The 22,159-nt window shown below is 40.5% G+C and overlaps 1 protein-coding gene across 4 annotated transcripts in view; it reads left to right on the top strand.

Moving 5' to 3' along the window:
* ARHGEF26 (Rho guanine nucleotide exchange factor 26) overlaps positions 1–22,159 on the top strand; it is a 129,597-nt gene that overhangs the window by 49,803 nt on the left and 57,635 nt on the right. For 3 of the 4 annotated variants that reach the window (XM_045037416.1, XM_045037415.1, XM_023260456.2), the window contains one exon: positions 20,184–20,336. The exons of the other annotated variant lie outside the window; for it this stretch is intronic. In XM_045037416.1, coding sequence (XP_044893351.1) covers positions 20,184–20,336 — 153 coding nt within the window. The remainder of the gene's footprint in view (positions 1–20,183; positions 20,337–22,159) is intronic. 4 annotated transcript variants of the gene reach the window in all.

Genomic DNA, 22,159 nt, shown 5'->3' with positions numbered 1-22,159 from the left:
TGGTTTCATTTGTTTGCTGAAGGTGGAGATAGGTGTTTAAAGAATGGTTGGTCTAAGATTAGACTTAATAGAACGGAAAACTTCTCAGTGGCAGCATTTCCATCCCCAAATTGCCTTTTTACCAAATGAACCATGCAGCGTTTTTTGTTTGTTTGGCCATTTGTTTGTGATTTGATTTACAAAAATACTAGCTTTATAACAACATCTATTGCACCAATAAGGTACCTGGTTTTCACGTGTTGGCATAGGGTGTAAGGGTTAGGCTGTGCTTTACTACTATTGACTTTAAAGCAGAGTGCTTATAAGGATCTTAATTCAGCCCATGTTTGGACCAATTTTCAGATAGGCAGTAGCCAAAATCAACATTTGAAAAATTGTTAAGGCTTTACAGCACAGTTTACTTATCATCAGAATGTCATGTGTTCAGCCAGGTGCTGTTAATACCTAAATATGCCATTGCAAGAGAATTTATTAGTAAAGTTTCCATGGATTCTTTTTCCCTCCTTCCCCAGTCCCTCTAACATTTAACTATGGTCCTGCCTTGGACTTTTGCCAGCATGTTATAAATAATTGGACTTAGCTTCTCATCTACTTTCTTCAGGCTCAGGTTATGAATATAAGTTGACAAGACTTTCGCACTGATTTTTGCTCTCCAAGATTGCATTAAGATTATGAGGAGATGGTTGAGTATAATTTGTCTTCCTTTATTCCTTCTGTAATCAAAGTGTAAATGTTCTTGATTAATTATAGTTCTCACGGAGATATCAGCTATAGCAATTTGCAAACTCCAAAGCCTTGATAATGAAGGACAAACATTTTATAACCATATACTTGTTAAATTTGATGTTAACTTCAGCAATTAATTCTTCCTCAGAGTTGAAATAATATTTTATAGGTTGATAAAACCTTTTTTTTTCTGTTAATGAGGAACCATTGATGTGTGTATGAAACTATTCCTGATGAACAGTATGTTGCTTTTCTTAGGAATTGAATGAAAAGTTGCAGAAGTTTTTATTTTTTCTACATATGTGGAGTTTGGCCTTACAGATTCCTGACAAATGGAAGCAGAAGTTTAATGAATCCTAAAACTCATTTAGCTTCTAATTATACATAAATTTGAGGAGGTGGAAATAGTGATTTGACTTGGATGGAAATTACATCTTGTCAAGTATCCTTTGGTGCTTTGTCATTTGGTGATAACACCTGCCACCATTTAAGCAGCCCCGTGTGCCAGGTGCTGTGTCAAATCCTTTCTGTATTTTGTGCTTTATTTAACCCTTGCCACAATCTCTGTGGGAGATAGTATTATATCCTTTTTAGCAGATGACGGAGAGGCTAAATAAATTGCTAGAGTGGTAAATACTCAGAATCTAAGTGATAAGCCAGAATTCAGACCCAAACCTGATCTCAGAGCCCTCTCTAAAGGGGGACAAATTCAAATGCCTGCCTTGGCAGCCAGATCACATAGCTGAGTGAAGCAGGATGGGTACAGGATGGTTCTGGTGCTGGGGGGCGGGGGTGGTCGCTGTAAAGAGGTGTGAGTGCAGTTCCAGCCACTGTGACTGTTGGGGGAGTTTGAACTCTGTGTTGTGATCCGATATTTCAAGAAAAGTGGGAAATTAGAATGGGTGGGTGCAGTCTCTTGATTTTTAAACGTTGGGAGTTAATTCAGATTTTTTAAATACACATGTGTAGGGCAGTTTCAACCCATCAGCCACCCATTTGAGAGCTCTAATGCACATTTTGTTGATCATTTGGTTTAAATTAGCCTGATAAGATCAATTGGCCTTGTGCTCGTGTCACACAAGTCACAGTCTTGGAGTTCCTCAGAGACCTCTATAAATTTAGTGGTGTTGGAGAACAGAGGAAGGGAAAATATGTTTTAATGTATTAGGGTGCCTGCTGTCACCAGGACTTAGGGAAATTAAGCATAAAGAATTTCAAGTACATTTCTGACTAATGGTTAATAGTATGTAATTTGAGGCATTAAGAAAATACACTTGTATAATTTTCAATAACACATGCTTATCTTTATTTTTTCAGTCTGTTAAAATTAAATGGGCACTTGGTTAAATTATACTACCCTGTCAGTTTTTTGATAATAGAGCAGCTAAAGCATCAGATAGATTTGCCTTTTATATGGTATTAACATAGAAGTAAAAATAGTGCCTTTTGCCTTTCTTGTATATTTTCAATACACAATTGAATTTTGTTTGTCTGATTTAAAAAGTTAAACGAGTTGATTCCTAAGTGTTAGTCTGGTAAGAAGGTAAGGCAACTACAGAAAACTGAGAAATAGTTAAAATTAGAAAATACGTTGATAAGAGAAATATATCTCTATAAACATAGAGAAAATAGATGAGGGAGACGATTATGTTATGTTGAATCTCTGGAGGTCCTGGATGTAGTGAAAATGCCCTCTGCATGCAAATCATGATATTCCGGTGTAGGGGCTCCTGCCTAGAATGCTTTCAGTGTCTACTATTTTAAAACCTGAATTTTACTACCCTGTATCATAAGGTCAAGGGTAAAGTTCGGGTTTTGAACGTCTAAGAAACAGTGATGGCATCACTTTCATCCTGTTTAAAAGGTGTCTCTATGAAAGGTGGTGGTTAGATTTTTTGGCCTCTGTCTCTGCACCTGCAGCTACACTTAAATCAAACCATTGGAGCCAAGGTTGGTTGTCACTGAGAACTTGCAGTGGGAAAGCTGCGTATCGTAAGGCCATTTTGACTGTCAGAGAAGGGCAGGCATTGATTCATGTGTCTATTAACTTTCCAAGGCAATAAAATACTTCCATCTTTTTTCCCCTCTTATTTATCTTCAAGCTAACCTTTTTTTTTTTTTTTTAAGTATTTATTTTTGAGAGACAGATACAGAGCAAGCAGGGGAAGGGCACAGAGAGGGAGACAGCACCCCAAGCAGGTCTCACACTGTCAGTGCAGAGCCCAGCGAAGGGTTCAAACTCACAAACCGTGAGATCATGACCTGAGCCAAAATTAAGAGTCGGACACTTAACCAACTGAGCCACCCAGGCGACTCTCTTCAAGCTAACCTTAAACAACAAGAACAAAAACGTATAAGGAATTAATAATATACAGAGACCTAAAAATTTGTAAAAGTAAAGCAAGCCTTAATGAAATGACATTTTACAAAAGTCTTGAGTTCTTGGAAAATTCCTAGAGATAACATAGTCAATTCAGCATCGTATATTTAGTTTATTGCTGATTCATAATAATCATAAAACCTCCAAAAGATTTTTTGTTTCAGGGACCACTTCTCATGGAACAATTCTCTATAGATTAATTATGGTTTTCTAGTTTGCCAAATTTTTTTTTTCTACTGTATGTTTGGTTAAGTTTTGTTTTAGAAAGAGGCTGGTGGGTATTTATTTTGTATAGCTCTAATGAGTTCTAAGGAAAGCCCTTAGAATAAGGACTACTGTTGAATGGAAGGTATAAAAGCACTTGGAAGCTGTAAAGCCCTATACAAGGTCTAGCAGATGATAATTCTGTAGTTGAAACTCACATTGGCCTTGCTACCACTAGTGCCAAGCCCTCTTCAGTTTCAGATGGACTACGAAAACTAGAGAAACTGCTGACAACTTGAGTGGTTGATCAGTCGTGTGCCGCAGCAGGACCTGGATCCTGTAGTCCTGCTGTTCAGTAGCACATCCTTCCCTCCCACGGGGGTAGTAGCCTCTTGCATTCCTTCGAAGTGGAGACCATCACCCTACAAAGGGATCACAGTGCAGCTCTCCCTTGAGTAAACTACAGTAGGAGGTCTCTTTAGTCCTCAAATGCCTACGACTAGCTGAGAGCTGGGTCTGCTTTTGCAGAAAGTGAGGATGGAGAGTGTGGTTGGGAGCTACTCTTTGATGCTAAGTTGATCAAATGCAAGTGCCTGTGTATATTGGCCAAAGTCCAGATTAAGCTTTATGCAGGAGTTTCCACTATAGCTATTAAGATGCCGATAAAAAAAAAAGAAGACCGGAACATGACAGACTCCCTGCAGACTTGCGTGGTTACCTCTCTACAGTCTAGCCACTGCGTATTCTGACGAATGACAGAGTTGTGGTGATCTTGCATGAGCATTGTTAGCAAGCAACGAAAGAAGATTCTGCCATGGCTTTGTCCTTCCACGGTAGGTAGGTGGGTACGGGCATATAGGCTGGCTTTGTAAAGTGGCTCAGGCAGGTGGATGGGAAGGAGCCAAGAAGAGGTGTGCATCCATGGGCTTTTCTTAGAAGGAGTTTTGTGGTGAGAAGCCAACAGTTAGAGATTTGGTTTGGACAGCTGGCTCCCATTGATGGTTTAGAAGGGGATGAAAGGGCCAGACTTTTTAGAAGGGATTTGGGTAGGTTCTTAAAAGTGGATTGAAGCAGGGTAAAAAAAGGAGGGGATGGTGGGGGGGGGGTGCATCATGAAGAGGGAAAATACCATTGCAGAAGACGTGTGTTTTGGGGCCAAAGTTTTGGTAGGGAAATAAGAGAAGGAGGGGGTGCATGTATAAAAGAGAACACAAACTGGTGAAATGTGACTGCGCATGGTTTATAAATTACTGGCAGCATCACATGTGGATTTGAGAGGTACATCTACTGTAGAAATTTCCCTCAAGGAGAATAGATAATGTGTTTTGTAATCTGAAATTTATCATTAATAAAGAGAGTAATAAGCATCTTAGTTGTGGTCAAATGCTAGGTAAAATTTTTGGAACATTTTGACTCTTCTAGACTAAACTGCCATCATTGGACCTCTCTGCAGGTCTTACGGGAGGTTGTAAAAGCAAACCTTTCTTAGCTTTCTATAAATGAAACCATTATTCCCTCTCACTAGGGAATCTTGTATGGTAAGGGAGCAAAAGGTTAACAGTTGTTATTTGGGTCAGAGGCCAATGCAGGGGGGCAGGGCCGTTTTGGTGTGCCCTTACTGTCTCCAGTTCCCCCGTGTGGCTGGCGAGGTTTGGGCTAGATTCCCTCTCACTGAGCCTACAAAGATGTTTAATACTCCACATCTCTCAGCCCTTTGGGTCTGTGGAGTGGTTTCAGATTGTGTTGTTGTGGGGCCTGGAATTTCCGGAAGGCACTTTGGGGTTGGCCAGTTTGGGTGTCATGGAAGCCAAACAACTGGACTCTGGGCCTTCTGGCCCTGCCCCAGCCAGGACAGCTTGCTTATATTGTTTAAGTCCTGGAACTTTTAGTAAGAGTCACTTGACAAGAGACGAAACCCATACAGAATCACTGTCTGGGAAAGTAGGAAAAGAGCGTGCTCCGTGCATGAACACAATTCACAGATAGCAGCTTTGACCCCTTCTGTCCATTTCCCAGCTGCTGTCCTTTTTATTGAAAGAATAATTCATACACCATACAAATAATCTGTTTAAGTTGTATAATGTGGTGGTTTTAGTGTATTCACAGGCTGAGCAAAGCTCTCTGAGCTTTTCTCAAAAAGAAAGGCTCTATCCATTAGTGCTCATTCCCCATTTCCCCCCACACTTCCCCATCTCCAGAACAACCATGAATCCACTTTCTGTTTCTGCGAATTTGACTATTCTGGACACTTCATATTAATGGAATCACATAATATATGATCTTCTGTGACTGGCTTCTTTCGCCTGGCGTCACGTGTTCAAGGTTCATCCATGTTGTAGCATGTGTCAGTACTTTCCTGTTGCAGAGTAATATCCCATCATATGGATATACTGGATGTTATTGAGCCATTTGTTAGTTGGTCGACATTGGGCTGTTTCTCCTATTTGCCATTATAAATTATGCTGCCATGAACATTTGGGTGCAGGTTTTTGTGTGAACATATGTGTTCCTTTCTCTTGGATATATACCTAGGAGGGGGATTGCTGGGTGATATGGGAACTCCCAGACATTTTGAGGAATGGCCAGGCTTCTCTTCTCCTAAGTGGATTATGTGTGTAGACTGTGGATGGCCTCCTTGCTTTCTTCTTCACACCACAGTTGAGTCTTCAGCTCTACATCCTGTTCTTTACCCTGCTACCTCCTGGTTACTTGCCTAAAATATAAGCAATCCCCATAGTCCTCTGTTACTTAAGGCATTGAAACTGCTTACCAAGGACTCCCACGTTATTCACAGCCTCGGCCCAAGCTACATCTAAAATTTCATCTTCTAGTGATTTCCCAATTTCTGTGTATCTTTCTATGTTAGCTGTTTTCATTATATAAAGCCAGTGGTTCCTAAACTCCTTTGTGTCATTGAGTCCTCTGAAAGTCTACCATTAACAAACGCGGAGGTCCACCACCACCTTCCCTGGGCACAAGCTGTGAGTTCCCATCTCTGCTCCTACCATTCCCTCACTTCCCCATCTCCCTCCTCCTTTCTGGTGGCTACCTAATACGAAAGTCTCTTACCTTTTGAAGTGTCTTTTGGAGGACCTTAAAAATACAGCGTTTTGTTTTGTTTTTCATCAGTGGTGCTAACAGCTGTTTGTATAGTCCTCCAGGAGGGCCCTGAAGGAGCAGAGCAGGGATGGCTTACCCCCTAGGAACTAGACTGTAAGTGCTATAGAGGTGGAGATTTTCGTTGGAATTGCCCTGGGCTGTGTGTTCTGTGTGCCTAAAATAGAGCCTGGCACATAGTAGGTGTTCAGTTAAGTAATCGTGGAATGAACGAATAGGAGAGGGAGCTGGGTCTTGAACCTTCTGCTTTCTGGAATTGACGAACCTCTAAAGTCAGGCTCATGAATAATCCAGGGGCCTCCTTACAGATAGTGGATATTAGATATTGGAGAAGGAACAGAGGTTAGATGACAGATTCCAAAAGGATTAAGGAGATATATTAATTTCCTATTGCTGCTGTAGCATATTACTGCAAACTTCGTGGTTTAAAACAACACAAGTTTTTTCTCAAGTCGAGGTATCACCAGGGATAGTTCCTTCTGGAGGCTCTAGAGGATAATCTCTTCTTTTTTTTTTTTTTTTTTTTTAGTTTTTATTTATTTTTAATTTACATCCAAGTTAGTTAGCATATAGTGCAACAGTGATTTCAAGAGTAGATTCCTTAATGCCCCTTACCCATTTGGCCCATCCCCGCCCCCCAACAACCCCTCCAGTAACCCTCTGTTTGTTATCCTTATTGAAGAGTGTCTTATGTTTTTGTCCCTCTCCCTGTTTGTATATTATGTTTGCTTCCCTTCCCTTATGTTCGTCTGTTTTGTATCTTAAATTCCTCATATGAGTGAAGTCATATGATATTTGTCTTTCTCTGACTAATTTGGTTTAGCATAATACCCTTGAATTTCATCCACGTAGTTGCAAGTGGCAAGGTTTCATTCTTTTTGGTTGTCGAATAATACTCCACTGTATATGCATACCACATCTTCTTTATCCATTCAGAGGATAATCTGTTTCTGAGCCTTTCCCAGCTCCTGGAGGCCACCTGCATACCTTGGCGTATGCCCCTTTCTTCCGTCTCTAAAGCTAAGTGCATTGTGTTAATTGTTTTTCTCTTTGATTTCTGCTTCCATCCTTACATCTTCTCTCTGATCCTGATCTTTCTGTCCTCTGCTTAGAGGGACCCTTCTCATTACATTGGGCCTACCTGGATAATCCAGGAGGACTTCCCCCTCAGGATCCTTAATCATATCTGCAAAGTCATTTTTACCGTGTAAGAGAACATAGTCACAGGACATGGACATCCTTGGGGGCCATGATTCAGCCTGCCACAGGGCGCTCTACAGATAAACACAGTGCCTTTTGTGTTTTTGCCAAGTGTGTCTGTGCCTTGCCTAGCTTAATGCCTCATAATTGTGACATGACATGACTTCTTCCTCACAGTATAAAAAAATGTTCTACTACTTCTCGGCAGAAAGTTGTTAGTTTGCCCTATTTTGTTGCTTTCCCGTTTGTAACTCACTGAAGAAGTACCAAAACATAGGTCCTAAAAAGGACCAATGAGATCCTCCTCTAATTTTCTTTTTTTTTCTTTTCTTTTTTTTAGAGAGAGTGAGCACACGTGTGCAAGAGAGCTTGCGTGTGAGTGGGGGAGGGGCAAAGGGCTAGGGAGAGTAAGAATCCTAAGCAGGCTCCATGCGTGCTCAGCATGGAGCCTGATACAGGGCTCGATCCCATGACCATAAGATGATGACCTGAGTCGAAATCAAGGGTCGGATGCTTAACCAAGTGAACCACTCAGGCACCCCTAGTTTTGTCATTGATAAGTATCCATTAAAAATTTTTAGGGGTGCCTGGGTGGCTCAGTTGGTTAAGCGTCTGACTTTGGGTCAGGTCATGATCTCACAATTAGTGAGTTTGAGCCCCATGTTGGGCTCTATGCTGACAGCTCACAGCCTGGATCCTGCTTCAGATTCTGTGTCTCCTCTCTCTGACCCTCCTGTGCTCACATTTTCTCTCTCTCTCTCTCTCTCGAATAAATTAAACATTAAAAATTTTTTTAAAAATTAAAAAAAAATTAAAAGTTGTTGAACACGCATATCTGTGATTTTGAGCTTATTTGGTATATGGCAGGATTATTCTGTCTGCCCACTGGGACTTAATTGATGGAAATATAGGAGCTGGGTTTGCTGTCTTTGAACAGACTGTACTAGAAAAGCAAGACAGCTTACTGGCATTATTTAAAAGATGTGTGAATTCATAGAATTCATATAGGAGGGAAAGGCATTTATTGCACTTTAAATGATAATAATAATTAATGGTAATGAGTGTGTACCGTGTGCCAGACCATATTGTAACCACTTACCATGGTTTAATTCATTCAGTCATCATGAGAACCACATGAGGTCATACCATTATTATTCCCATTTTACAAGGAAATAGGACTTGCTGATTTTAAGCGAGTTGCCTAAGGTTACACAGCTAGTAAAAGAGGGGGCCGGGACTTGAACCTAGGCCATCTGGCTCCTGAGCCTGCACTCATTTTCCAGAGGTGCGATGTAATGGTATACAATTAGCCTTGCTCCAGTAGGTAATGTGTGAAATTGACCTTATCTGAACGTCTATTCACCTGTAGGTATTATTGTCTAATAGCATTTACTTGTGAGATAAGAGATCACCACCTATCCCTAATATTGGGAAAGAGAAAGCAGAAACCCTGGTCTTTAGTATTGAGGAGGTGATTTGGAGGCTTAATCATCTCGTGTTGCCTCGTTTTGTTCCTTCATGCTCCCCTACCATTGGACTGTGGGCTCTTTTCCCTTTTTTCTGGCATGTTTACCTCTTTGCTGTCATGCTTGCTGGTGGTCTTTCGTGGGCTGATTATGGTGTGTGGTGGGACCGATGGTTGACCTAGTCTTCTCCATTCATTTGTTCATTTTGTTTTACTAAATGAAGAAACAGAAATTTATCATTATCTCAAATCCACTTAAGAGCCAGAACGAGAATTTGTTTATCCCATAGATCCTTTTCTTTGGATACTTTGCTAACCAGTGCTAATAACTGTCTAAAAAGAAAGCATTTAAAAAATCCTTGCTGAAATTCGGAGAGGGCTGTCCGAAGAGGGAGGACAGGAGCCAGCTGCTGTGTAAACTGCAACAGGTTTGAAACATGTCAGAGGACTTGAAATTCTATTTCTCTTGCGTAGGCAAGCATCATTTTTCTTAGGGTGTTATGCCTTAGGAAATGGACCTATTTTTTAAAAAAAAAATTTTTTTAATGTTTATTTATTTTTGAGAGAGACAGAGACAGAATGCGAGTGGGTTAGGGGCAGAGAGAGAGGGAGACATAGAATCTGAAGCAGGCTCCAGGCTCTGAGCTGTCAGCACAGAGCCCGATGCGGGGCTGGAACTCACGAGCCAAACTCACCTCACCAAAGTCAGATGCTCAACAGGCGCCCTGGAAACTGACCTTTTTATAGTTTTTCTAAATTGTGTCCTGGTCCCTTTTTCTTCTTGATGAAATTGATGGGAGCTATGGGACGTATTTCTTTCTTTAGGAAGACAACTTTTGGGGACACGATTAATAAAAAACAAAGATGCAAAGATTTGGGGCTTACTTCAAATGTTACTCTTCTTTGCGGATTGAATTCTGACTTGAAATACTGTGGGCACCATGCAAAAGGATCTGGAAATAGTGCCTGAAGAGAAATGTGTCCTTTCATGTGCTGGTTTTATTCCAGAATTACCAACCCACAATAGGAAAGGGGGCTTCAGCATGAAGACTGTTTTGTTTTACTTGACTTTGTTCCAGTATTCTATAAATCCATTCTTGGTGGCTGTTTCCCAGCAGCCACCAAGAATCCACGTTTTCCTGGTTTGTTTATAATTGATAATTTATATTCCCAATTGCATCCACAGAAGGCTCAAGGCAACTTACAGTAAATGACATGTTTGAGTGGGAGATGAATGTGGCTGTTTAAGCGAAATAGAAAACAAGGCAACAATGATGATAGCCAAGGTGCTCAGCTACATTCCTGCCTAGCGTTACTAGGAGTGAGGGTTAAACACAGCTTTATCCTTCCAGACAGCCAAGGTAAAAGGGTCACAGAATCGGTTATGTAACTGTCATCTAATAAAAGGAAACAGTTCCTCAGAAGTCATAAATCTTTCCTAGGTTTTGAGTTTTCAAAGGATTTTTGCCAGGCGATGGATTAGCAAAATTATTCTTGAGGTTACAAGCCCGGTATCCTAGATGCTGTGCAAAAAGCCTAACCAGCCATGTGTGTTTACCCTGATATTTGCTGACCAGCAGAGCCATTCAGAGCCATCCCACCACAGCCCACCCATGCCGAGAGGACCCTGCTAATTTAATGTACGTATTAAATCGTGCTTGGTGCATACTTGCTTTACATTATCACTCCCTGTTGCTCTCCTTGGAAGATGGTACTTTAACAATGGGGCAAGGAGGACTAGCAGGTATCTGGTTTTGATTCATTCAGCGCATTTATCGAGTGCTCATTCCTTGCCAGCTCCTGGAAAGCCAATGGTGAACCAAGCATACTTGGTCTCAGTCTCTGTGGTCATATATAAAATTTGGGAATGATTTTCTGTTGTGTGGAAATTAATAGTTGTGCTCAAATAAAAAAAAAATTAAAAAGTATAATAACCCAGGGCATCACAGGCCAGTTCATACAGCAGCTTTGATATCTTCTAAGGACATTTTGATAAGAATGGTTTCTGTCATTCATTAGCATGTTATCCTCATTCCAGGAGAAATTACAATATGGATGAATGCATGTGAGTAGCCCTGAAACAAAAGAATCAAGTATGCAGTAAGTTACCATGGGAACAAGCCCTTTTCTCTCCAATATGTTTTTGTGAAACATTCAGATGATAAAGACTTTAAATTCTCATTTTTAAGTGAAAACAGCCTAATGGCATTAAAATTGCAAGAACTTTTAAAGCACTATTTTCCTATCTTCGTATGGTCCATTTTACATTCCTTCGAGCATGTACGTCATCAGTGAGAGGAAAAAATAATTAAAGGGGAGCCTTAACTGAGGTGGAGTGGTCTTGGGTGGGGGGCCCTTAGCTCTGCAGTCTGTCTTTGCGTCTCTCTTCCCTGGCCCTAGCTCCACCTTCGTTGTTTTGGGATTGCTAGGCGCCTTGAACTGAAGGTGCCTGGGGGTACTGGATTTAAACCCAAGAAAGCTCTGTGTTGTGTGGTATTGAGGGTAGGAAAACCCTTAGTTTCTCTTTTTCACCCCAGTCTCTTCTGTTCTCTGCCTAGGCTGATCTTAAAGGTTTTCACAGGGTGATAAGAATCTCTTAACAAAAACCATCCTAGAGATTTTAAGGACCAAGCAGCAGCTATCAGAATGAGAGTTAGGTTTAGGTTTACCAGAACAGTTTTGTTAGGAGATATATATGATATATATATACACACACACACACATATACGTATACATATACATATACATATACATATACATATACATATACATATACATATACATATACATATACATATACATATACATATACATATATATAAAACCTATTTATTCATTTATTTATTTAAATCTCACATTCCCAATCAGTCTTAATTTCAACCCTTATCCCTTATCAGTCCAGAGATAACATTTCAGAAGAAAAAACTAAAATAGAACATGACAAGATATATGTATCATAGTCTGCTAAGGAGGAAACCTCGTGAGACCTTTACCACATCAGAATGTAGGGTAGTCCGATTGAGAAGCAGCAGCCCTATATTTTTGTCAAAGTAACATACTTTTCCATCGTTGTTAGACTGGTGAAGGATTCATAGATGGGCTTCACCTTATTCATCAATTTGGATTGATCGATAATGGCTGCTTGGAGTGCAGATTCTGGGTCTGGGCAGAGTGCCACGATTGGTTTGTGACGTCTGCCATGGGTTAGTGGTGGTACTCTTGTCATGCACTGCCATCCCCAATCCAGTGTAGTATTAAAGGAAATTGACGCTGATCTTTAGCGTCAAAATGACTACCACCAAAAAGCCCCAAACGAACAAGCCCCAAAGCTCACTTGTCTGCAGCAGAATATAAATTCATTGTTGGTACAGTACAGGATGTTCTGTTGGTGCTCTGTTAGGAAAGTATTTCCAGCAGCAAATAGTTTGCTGCCACTTATCTGGAATATTTCTTTGGCGAAGATATTTTATTATATAACAGCGACTTAGACATGCGAAACCTGCCTGGTATGTTACATGTCTCCAGCATAAGTGAATATGACCCTCTCTGGTGGGAGACTGCAGCTGTTTAGATTGACGGCTCATTCAAGTGAGGAAGAAGTCCAAGAATGATTTGAGCCTGCGTTAGGCAGATGGATATTAATGAAGGAAAAGTACCTTGAAAGGATGCCATTCCAGGAAGGGCACGGGACAGCGCTGATCATAACCAGAGCCCTGCTTTCTGCGCTTCTCCAGCTAAAGCGCTGAGTGCTGAGCCTCTTAGCCAAGCGAGAATCCTCCCTGAACTGGGTGGGGGAGGGGCTGGTCCAGGCAGGTTTTTCGGAGAATGCAGCTGGCAGCGAAGAAACTAGGACTGGCTTCCATCTCAACTGGGTGATCCTACTTGACGGGACCCTAAAAGCTTGTGCAGGGAGTTTGTATCCTCATTGGTTGGTGGCCCTCACTGTGCCCTGCTGTAGTTTTGGGAACCCAGTTTGTGGTCCAAAAATACATGTTCATTTGATACATCAGTGAGTAAAGCGTGTGTAGAGACTGACCAATTTGTGGGTGTTAGGTTTTTGGTAAAACAAAATTGCTTGAACCTGTTTCATCTTTAATTTCCTGTTGAAAACACAAATTTGATTTATTCAAACCAGTATTGCACTGTGTATTAACTATAATTTAAATAATTTTTTTGTAATTTAAATAAACTAAAATTTAAATTTTTTATTTATTCATGTCAAATATTTGACTGTGTTTCAGGTACTATGGTCCGGTTTTTGGTCATACTACAGTTAGAGTCAGGTACTTGAACACAAGAGACCTGGCCCCTGTCCTCTAGATCTTGCTAAGAGAGGCAAATGTAAACACAATCATAATATAATTAATTGGGATCATAGTAGGGATACCAACGGAGGGGTTTATAAAGAACATAAAGCAACGCAGCCCAGAGGGTCAGGAAAAGCTTCTTGAAAGGAGATGAAATTTAATCTGAGACTTGAAAGCTGATTGGGACTTTGTTAGGCAATGTGGAGGGCAGCAGGGTACAAGGAGGGCAAAAAGGAATGACTCGGAGATTCACAGGGCTTCTGTGAAACCAGCATTTGCTTATGCTGTGTCGGCGGGGACCAGAATCCATCACTAGCTGTGGCCTTCCTAATTGTCTTCCCCTGGAGGCTGTACCTGGGGTGGTCGACAGTTCGTCCGCTGCCCCACAGATCTTTCCACAGCATAAATCAACGGTGCAAGTCTTCACTGTGTTGATGTGTGTGATTTACGTGCTGAGATGATTCGACAGCTGGTCTTCTTGGAAAATAGTATAGTTCTTTCTCAGCTCCAGCTGTTAGTCTTTTTACTGGATGTCTAGATTGAAGGATGGCTGGTAGTAGCAGACCAGCTCAGTGGGCATCTGTGAGCAGAAGCAGTAGGTGTGCTTTGAGCATGGGCACTGGGCTCCGGAAGGCTGTGGCTCTGGTTCAGATGGAGGCTCCATTGTTTTAGTTTTTGTCATAAGCTCTCTTAGCCTTGGTTTTCTGATCTCTAAAATGGGTATGGTAGGCATCTCATAAAGTAGGCTTGAAGATTAAATTAAATGAGGCAGTATATGGGAAACATGTAGCACTGGGCTTGGTGATCATGAATATCAATCGTTTGCTCCTTGACATCTACCAAAGCCTTTCACCTTGAGCTGGACACATGGGAGGAGATTTGGTGGTGACTGCTTGAATCTGATTTGTTGTCTGTATTAAATAAATTGTAATCTCCTGTATATATTGGTGAATTTACTGTACAGCCCTCAAGAGCTATCAGGAACACTCATGTCTGACATGCTAATTACATTACCAACAGAATATTTTTTAAATTGTTTATTTTTAAGAGGGAGGGAGCACAGGCAGGGGAGGGGCAGAGAGAGGGAGAGAGAATCCTAAGCAGGCTCTGTGCTGTCCGTGCACAGCCAGACATGGGGCTTGATCCCATCAACTGTGAGATCATGACCTTAGCTGAAATCAAGAATCAGACACTTACCTGACTGAGTCACCCCAGCGCCCCACCAATTGAATATTAAGAAGGCTGTTAGTATGATAGACATTTATACTTCACATTTGTGTCTTTTCTGCCCACTACAGAAGGGAAAAAGTGAAGCTAACAAGTGCATGTGCTGGGTATATGAGAAACACCTCCTTCATTGTTGAATTTGTCTTTTAGCCCACAATGTGATGCCACTTTTAAGACCATCACTTGATGAAGGAAGCACAAAAATCCTAGAGAATATGCAGTCCTAGCAGTTCTGGAAAATACTAGAGTCAAGGATATAGGTCATGATTAAGCTTTTCTAACATAGACTTGTCATTAAGTCATCTTGAAGTTCCAGCTCCTGAGAGGCCACCGTGGTGTTCTCAGTGGTCTGACCATTGTCTACACAGCTAGGGAGCTCACCTGGGCAGGTTGCAATCATTTGAAGCGTGGGTGTGGTTGTGCTGGTGCTCGAGAGGTCAAACGGCTACCTTGGGTTTCTGGTCGGGAGGCACTGTTTCCAAGAAGCCTTTTCTCGTCGGTCCATCAGAGGTTTCTTAAAATCTACACTTTAGTGATGAGATTAGAATTTTGATTGAGGGGTGTGGTGCGGGAAGAGAGAGAGAGAGAGAGAGAGAGAGAGAGAGAGAGAGAGAGAGAGAGAAGAAGAAGACTGTGTAACACGTTTGCTTATAAAACACGATCATCTTGGTAATGCAACAAAGAGGAAATATTGTCCAGAAAAAAACAATTCATAGGGTTGAAATATATTTCCCTTAAAATGTTGTCCTTCAAATAAGCCAAATTACTTCACAAACTCATTTAAATTTCATTGAGGGAACCAGCATGCTTTTACTTTGGCTTCAGGTTTGATTTGGATCTCCAGCGTCCTTGGTTATTGAAATAATACCTCATTCTTCAGTAATAACTTTCTTGGTCTTTTTGTAGCCCAGCTTGCTTAGTAAAATATGCAAATTTGCCAAAATAACCAATAGATAATTTAACATAGGAAGCTTTAAATTATGTCTTAATTATGCTACTGTCAAAATAAAAGATGGGTGGCTTGGTTTATGTGAAAGTGAGTAGCATAAACAGATATTTCATTAGTGCTTTGTTTTTAATCTTGTACTTTGGCAAGGCTTTTACTGTGATAAATGAATTTTCCTTTTCATTGGGAAAAGCCAAGTTACTGTTGTTTTTGGTTATGTAGTTGCATTCCTTCAGACTATAATAGTTACTTAAAGACAAACTGTAAGGGATATTTGCCTCCAAGACCTTTATTTCTTAGATTTGCATGATAATGACCTTATGAGTAGTTTCTTATTTTTTCAACTGTCTTTGAACATTTTCCTGAAAGACACTTGGAGTTAAAATAATTATCAAGTATTTTGCATTTATAGGAAAACCAGCTAAAAGTGAACTACTTGACTACACACAACCTAGAATTCCTGTGGCTCTGAATTCTCACAGATGTGTATTTTCAGCTGTCCGTTTCACATGTCCAAGGCAAAATGAAATTGCTTCCTTCTTGCCTCTTCTCACTCCTCCTAAATCTCTGTCTTTGTGAATGATTTAATGGCCCACCTTGATGATGCCCAGGGGGAGACCTTGAATAGGGAAACCCCAGCATCTTCCTTGACTTCCCATCTGATGAATATCTTCATTCTGTGAACTTCTCCCTCACATTGTTACCCTAATCGGTGTCCTCTCTCTTTGATTTCCCACTGTCAGGTTTTATGCCATGTTGGCCATTTCACTGGTCTGCTTCTGGTCCATTTTCTCTTCACCTGTAATCTGTCCCTTCTCTGCCCCAATTTTTCTCTGATTCGATGATTTATTACTGCCGTCATCACCTCCAGTGGTTCCCGCTGTCCACAGATAAAGCCCTAGCTCCTCAGCATATAATCAGACCTTTGTAGTCTAGCTCTGACCTGCTCTTCAGCCCTCATTCTCTGCCGTTAGCCCTCCTGTGGTCAACACCTCAGCCTCAATGAACGCCAGTTCCCCAATATCTACATTGTCTCCCCTGCCCCTCTGCTTCCAGTAACGTCATCCTCATTAGTGATGACCCTCCTTGCACCTTTCCTCACCTGAGTTTACCATGTTCTCAGTCGCCCTGACCTCTGTTACAGGTCATGTGTTCTAATTAATTGGCTCTGTGCCGCCCATGGGCTACTCCTCTGTGAGTGTCAGAAAGAAAAGGATCATTTCCTATTCAGCTTTCACTTAATGAAATAATCTCTCCTTGGCATATAACTCAGCTTCTTCAGTAGTGGTTCTTGGCATTATTCTATCATTCTTGATATATATGATTATTGGCAGAGACGGTCAGGTTGAAGTTCCACTTCTAGATATATAGCCCCAAAGACTTGAAAACAAGGACTCCCATAGATGCTCGTGTGCAAATGTTCAACAGGTGAATGGATAAATATAATATATATATACACAATAGAATATTATTCATCCATAAAGAGGAAAAAAGTTCTGTTACATGTGTCAGCAGAGATTGACCAGAAAACATACGCTAAGGGTATTAAGCCCGATAAAAAGTACAAACATTTCATGATTGCACTTACATGAGATACCTAGAACAGGCAAATGCATAGAGTTAGAAAGTAGATTAGAAGTGATCAGGGGCTGGGGAAAAGGGGACTAGAGCATTATTAGGTGATGGGTACAGCATTTCTGTTGGAGGTGATGAAAATATTTTGGAAATAGAGGCGATAGTTGTACAACATCATGAATGTGACTAATGCCATTGAATTGTACATTTAAAAATGGTTAAAATGGAGTACGTTAAATGGTGAAATGGAGCTCAGTTGGTTGAGCTCCAACTTCGGCTCAGGTCACGATCTCACAGTTTGTGAGTTCGAGCCCTGCGTCAGGCTGTGTAGTGACAGCTCAGAGCCTGGAGTCTGATTCTGTGTCTGATTCTGATTTTGAATTCTGTGTCTCCCTCTCTCTGTTCTTTCCCTGCTCACATGCTGTCTCTCTCTCAAAAATAAATAAAGATTAAAAAAAAATTTTTAATGGTTAAAATGGTAAATTTTATGTTACATATATTTTGCCCCAATAAAAAAAATTATAGTTCATGTAATTAAAGAAACAGTGATACCACCCCTGCTAGGCATGTATGTTCCAACAAGTGATTTTATGCAAGCATGTTGTCTTTATCATTTATGTTTATCAGACTTACCTTCCCAATGTAGCATAGATTTCTTGAAGTCAGGGACCAGTCTCTATAGAAAATAGCTTTTGAGAAACATGGCTTTTAAATATCTTTTAATAAACATGTGAGTTTGGAGTTGGCTGTTTTTGCAATTGCTGAAACTTTTGGGAGAGCGTTTGATATTTTCCTTGAATGTGAATAGAATCCGTCCTGACAAAGCAGTATGCAGCTATTTTGGAACATACTGGTGTATTTTCTGACCTACTATGTAAGAATTGTGCATACTAACCCTGACACCTTTGGAAGGAAAGCCAAATAGCCCAGCCAAGTGTGCTTTAAGGTTTTTTTTCTTGCTGTTTTAAACAAAGGGCTTGGGGGACTGGGCCAATTACAATCTTGTGGATGGGAATCCTACTAATTATTTTCCCTAAATCCTTCTCAAAGGCAATAAAAATACAGGTGCTTTCTCAGGGTATACATAGTTTTACTCTTCTGTGAGTTAAGGTATATTTCTTCATCTTTTAAGCTCCTATGAAAACATTAAAAAATCAAATATGTAATGACAACAAACACAGTTTATACTACAGTGAGATTAATGTACATGTAAGTATATAAAATTAAGACCTTTTAAAATCTTACCTTATTGCTGAGTGCCAGGATTTTCTTTGAAAATACCTGAGATGAAAATGTGAGAAAATGTTAGCCTATATTTACTATTAATCATCTTGTATACATTTCTGTTGTCTCATTCACCGTCAGCCTTGAATTTTGTATTTGGAGTCCACTGGTTAGGAGAAATGATGTGAGGAATGCTAAGAGCTTACTGAAAACCATATTCCCTTGTATCCTTGACCTCCAGACGTCAGTGTTAGAAATTACTGTTGATTTCACCTTCATTACACTTTCTTTGGAAGATGCTTTGGTCACACAGTGATAGTTATTTCTAATAGATTTTCTTATCCCTCCGAACTTGGACAGTAAGTGTGCTCTATGGAGGTTCATCTCTGTTTTTAGTGTGTGTTTTGAATCGTCTGAAGATCTTGATATAAGGCAGGTTCAGACTGGGGGAGGTAGGTGGTGAGATTCTGCATTTCTAGTAAGCCCTTAGATGCCTGGTCTGTGGACTACATTTTGAGCAGCAATGCTCTGGGTAGAAACCTATTTCAAATACCTGATTTTGATGTGCTGTAAAATGTGGATGCCCTCTAGAGTTGCCAGATAAAATATAGGATGCTCAAGATGTCCCAGGCACTAATTTTATACATACCTGTACTAAAAAATTACTCTTTTATCTGAAGTGTAATTTTCACTGGACTGGACACTAGATAAATGGGTCGATACACACACACACCCCAAATCTGGCAACCCTAAAATGCAATCTGAATAATTTCTGAGTACATTTAAATGTCATGCATATCATTAGAGTTAAAATATGATTATTTTCAGAGAAAGCACACAGAATTAGGTTTATTTCAGACTTGTTTTTTAAGTACTTATTTAGATGTTTTGCTCATAGACTTTTCAGTACAATAAAATATGGAAACATGAAACTCCTCCTCCAATATCTAGGGAATACTTAGAAAAAAGTAGTGAAATTTGTACATTCTAAAATATACCTAAAAGCGCAAAAAGGACCTCTGTTATCAATGTTTCCAGTTGAACACTTGAAGTAGTAAGATGTTAATGTGATAGATTTAAACTTCGACAATTTTTTATAGGTTTTTCTTGTATCTCTTTGAGATGGTATTGTGCACTGTTGACATTTTTAAACCCTGTATAATAAGATTGCATGAGAATCATCTTTGATTTTTTTAAATTTAACATTTTTTTTATTTTTTTTATTTAAAAAAAAAATTTTTTTTTTCAACATTTATTTATTTTTGGGACAGAGAGAGACAGAGCATGAACGGGGGAGGGGCAGAGAGAGAGGGAGACACAGAATCGGAAACAGGCTCCAGGCTCTGAGCCATCAGCCCAGAGCCCGACGCGGGGCTCGAACTCACGGACCGCGAGATCGTGACCTGGCTGAAGTCGGACGCTTAACCGACTGCGCCACCCAGGCGCCCCTAAATTTAACATTTTTTTTAATGTTTATTTTTGAGAGAGGAGGTAGAGTGAGAGCAGGGGAGAGGGAGAGAGAGAGAGAGAGAAAGAGAGAGAGAGAGAGAGACACACACACACACACACACACACACACACACACACACGCACACACACACACACAATCTCAAGCAGGCTCCAGGCTCTGAGCTGTCAGCACAGAGCCTGATGTGGGCTCAAACTCATGAACCAAGAGATCATGACCTGAGCTGAACTGAAGTCGGACACCTAACTGACTGAGCCACCCGGGCGCCCCTGATTTTTTTTTTTTTTAACTATATGGAAGAAAATGTAAATGCTTTTCTTTGTTTTTGTTTTTTTTTTTTTCAGATTCTTTATGGAGTTGGAAGCAAGACATCAGAATAATATCTTCATAGATGACATAAGTGACATTGTGGAAAAGCACACAGCATCCACATTTGACCCATACGTGAAATACTGCACAAATGAAGTCTACCAACAACGAACACTACAGAAATTGTTGTAAGAGATGTTGAATGTTACATTCAATAGCCTCACCTCATTTTAATTAGGTCACATAGATAGACATGAATTGATATCTTACATTGTGTTTAGAAATGCCTCCTGATAGGCAATTTCCCAGGATGGCTTTCAGGGTGAGGGTGTTTGAATAGAAAATTCTAGTCTGTGGAGCACTTTCTCTCTAAAGCAATTATGAAATTAGGGGTTTCTGTTACTGTTTTCCTTGTTGTTTCTTTAAATTGCTGCAAAACACAGGAGTGATTGTCATGCCAAACTCTCTGATTTTCTAAGCCATTACCTGGCTATTAAGTAGTTTGCTTCAGGCCAGTAGAGTTCTTGAGTTGAACTCCTGTTTTGCCTAGGATCCAGAGTTTCTCTGTTACTCTAATCTTCCTCCGTTCAAATGACAACTCAGTATTAAGTTGTTTTTTGTTGTTGTTGTTGGTTTTTGTTTTTGTTTTTGGAAGAGTTGCTGATTTTCTCCTGGGTAGTTAGAAGTGAGGCGAGAAGGGGAAAAAATGTTCTTAAAGGCTTTAATTGTGCAACAAAAAAGATTTGGCTTTAAATTTGCCTCCTCACCTTTTCCCTTTGTCCTATTTAGGTTACTGAGAGTTTTGATGTGATAGATATTGCTTTACTCTTAAAAGTCAGTGATTGTTCAATAATGTTTCATTTTATTTTGGGGGACCCTGTTTATCTCTAGTAGCTGTTTTATAGCACAGTTGTGCATCGCCATAAACCCAGTTTGGGGGCTGACAGCTGTTATCACTCTTATCCCCTCTGTGGGTTGTGGCATTTATGACCGCAGCGTGGAGCTCTGGTCAGCTTCTGTGGGATGTGTGAACCCCTGTGGAGGGATTTGGGCTGGTGATGATTATTACCTCATGGCTGCTGGGAGAAGCAGTCCATTGAAGTCCAAGTTGGTGGGAAGGACTGATAGTGCCCCTTCTCCCTCCACAGACTCATGAACTCTTACATGGGCGTGTGGAAAACCAACAGCTGGCAACCCCAAATGAGATTTTTAAGTACAAAGCTGGGTTTGTCAGCACTGTGGACATTTTGGTCTGGATAAGTCTTTGCCATGGGTGCTATCCTGTGCACTGTAGCATGTTTTTTTTTTTTTTTTTATTCGTCTTTTAAATAAGTTTTTTAAATATTTATTTTTGAGAGAAAGCACGAGTAGGGGAGGGGCAGAGAAAGGGGGGAGCAGAGGAACTGAAGCGGGCTCTGCGCTGACATCAAAGAGCTTGATGTGGGGTTTGAACTCAGGGATCACGAGATCATGACCTGAGCTGAAGTTGGGTGTTTAACCAACTGAACCACCCAGGCGCCCCTGTAGCATGTTTTATAGCATCCCTGGCCTCTGTGCACTAGATGCCCCTCACTCCATTTGTGACAACCAAAAATGTTGCCAGACGTCGACAAACGTTCTTCGGTGCATAACCTTACCCCTTGCTTTCCTTAATCCCCCTACTGCTGATAATAGAGATTGCTATGTAACTGTTAGAAAATGCAAGTTTGAAAACAGAGCTTTGAATTAGAGCTGAATTTAATTCTGTTTTCATTTTGTTTTGTAGGATTTAAAAAATGTGAATAGGCACTGCTGTACATTATGTAACTCTTAAAAAATAAAAGCTCTAGGGGCACCTGGCTGGCTCAGTGGGAAGAGCACATGACTTCTGATCTCGGGGTTGTTAAGTTTGAACCCCCCATTAGGTATAGAAGTCACTTAAAGTCTTAAAGAAAAATAAAGACTATATCTAAATTAGCTTCCTGATACCACCATTTGAGCTGTCACATGGAAAGTCGTAGTTGTGTTTTCA

Source organism: Felis catus, chromosome C2 (genome assembly GCF_018350175.1).
Source record: "Felis catus isolate Fca126 chromosome C2, F.catus_Fca126_mat1.0, whole genome shotgun sequence".
NCBI lineage: Eukaryota > Metazoa > Chordata > Mammalia > Carnivora > Felidae > Felis > Felis catus.
This window is presented reverse-complemented; position numbering and strand designations above follow the sequence as displayed.